The sequence below is a fragment of the Strix aluco genome, chromosome 8 (genome assembly GCF_031877795.1).
Source record: "Strix aluco isolate bStrAlu1 chromosome 8, bStrAlu1.hap1, whole genome shotgun sequence".
Lineage (NCBI taxonomy): Eukaryota > Metazoa > Chordata > Aves > Strigiformes > Strigidae > Strix > Strix aluco.
The window spans coordinates 4,482,557-4,484,233 of NC_133938.1; the positions used below are offsets into that span (position 1 = coordinate 4,482,557).

The 1,677-nt window shown below is 54.1% G+C and overlaps 1 protein-coding gene across 1 annotated transcript in view; it reads right to left on the reverse strand.

Moving 5' to 3' along the window:
• HOOK1 (hook microtubule tethering protein 1) overlaps positions 1-1,527 on the reverse strand; it is a 28,823-nt gene extending 27,296 nt beyond the window's left edge. The window contains exon 1 of the mRNA XM_074831889.1: positions 1,365-1,527. Within this exon, the coding sequence (XP_074687990.1) occupies positions 1,365-1,415 (51 nt within the window). The 5' untranslated portion in view covers positions 1,416-1,527. The remainder of the gene's footprint in view (positions 1-1,364) is intronic.
• Between the last annotated feature and the right edge of the window lie 150 nt (positions 1,528-1,677).

Here is a 1,677-nt window from a genome sequence, read left to right on the forward strand (position 1 = left end):
TATTGATTTATTTTGTAATTGAATCATGACGGATTTATTGCTACCTGACAACTGAGAGGAAAATACAAAGTTAGAGCCAAAAAAAGAGAAAGAAAAGTATGCATAGATTAAATGACAGAATATACTTAACTCCAGAGAGATAAGCATAAGACAACTGAAATTCTAAAGACCAACAGAACATTGGAAGGATACAAGGTCACTAAAAGGAAAATGCAGGGAGGGAAAGAAAGGAGGAAGTTGGTTTTCAGTGAATATTGCAGACTTTAACTCATTAAAACTTCTGTACTGTCGTTAAAAAGTAAAAGGAACACCTACTCTGGTAGCTGTTGCTATCACTGTTGCCAGTTTCATTCCTAGATCTCCACAATGTTTCTAAAACACTCCCTTCTTCCCCTGATTTACACTTCACATAGGCAAAACACCTGCTATTTCTAGAGAAACCCTTCACACCAGGTAACTGTGGCCTTCTCTGCCAAGATTTCAAGCAAAAATTCTATTTAGTAGAGCTCACTCTCACCAAAAATATTGCATAAGCAGGACCAGAATGACAGACAAGGAAGCAAAAGAAACTTGTTAAGGACAAGGGATAAAAAGAAAGCAAGCTTGATTGATGAACTGAACAAATATGGTTGGACTTGAGGATCCTAAAGGTCTCTTCCAACCCAAATGATCCCATGATTCTAAATACGTGCTTCCTGCACAGGCAACACCACACGTATTAGGTGAGTAATAAATGGTTTGACCAACTGAAAGCTGGTATAAAACGTTCTGAGGTTTCTGCTCCTGTCAACTCAATCCAAATTAATTGCATATATTTGTTTTTAATTACGGAGCAGTTTCCACATTGAAGCCGCTGCTGGGGACCCACTACTTGCGCCTATAGGATATTCAAACGACCGCATCTACACTTCAAGGGTGCTTGCAAGAACATTTTATGATTTGTAAAAACACTTGTTTATGGTGCAGGCCCCATTACTGCAGCCGCGCCGGTGCCCAAACCGCCTCCAGCTCCTGCTCACTCACCGCCCGGGCAGCTCTCCCGCCCCTCCAAGCGCCGGCCAAGCGCCCCAGGGCCGGGCGGGGAGGCCGCCCACCTGCCCCAGAGCTGAGGGGCGCCGAGCACCGCCTCCCCCAGCCTGCGACCGTCGCCCCCGTCCCCACAGCCCCGGTGCAGGGCCAACAGGCGCCCTCATACCGCTCCCGCCGCCGCGCTCCGGGGCTCTGACAGGAAAAATCCCTCATCCTCCCCCCCCCCCGCGCCGCCTCTGGAGGCCCCTCGGGGGCAGCGAAGACCCGCCACCAGCGGACAGGGAGGAGGGCGGCGGCGCGGCACGCAGGCCAGAGGGACGCCCCGCGCCACTCACCCAGAGGATGAGGCTGTCACAGAGCAGGAGGTCCGCCGGCTTCGCCTCCATGGCGGCGGCCTCTCCTCCCCGCCGCCCCGCGCGCGGCTACGTAAGCCCCCGCAGCACCGAGCGCGCTGACGTCACAGAACAGCCCGCGCCGCGCCGAGCGGCGCCCACCTCCGCGAGGGGGCGGGGAGCGTGGTCAGGACGGACACGTCAGCGCCCGCCCATGCCCGCCCCCGCCCGGAGTGGCAGCGCCTGCGACCAATCACAGGGGAGGAGGTGTAGCTGTTTCCGCTAATCACGGCGGGGCACTCGTGAGGGGCGGGAA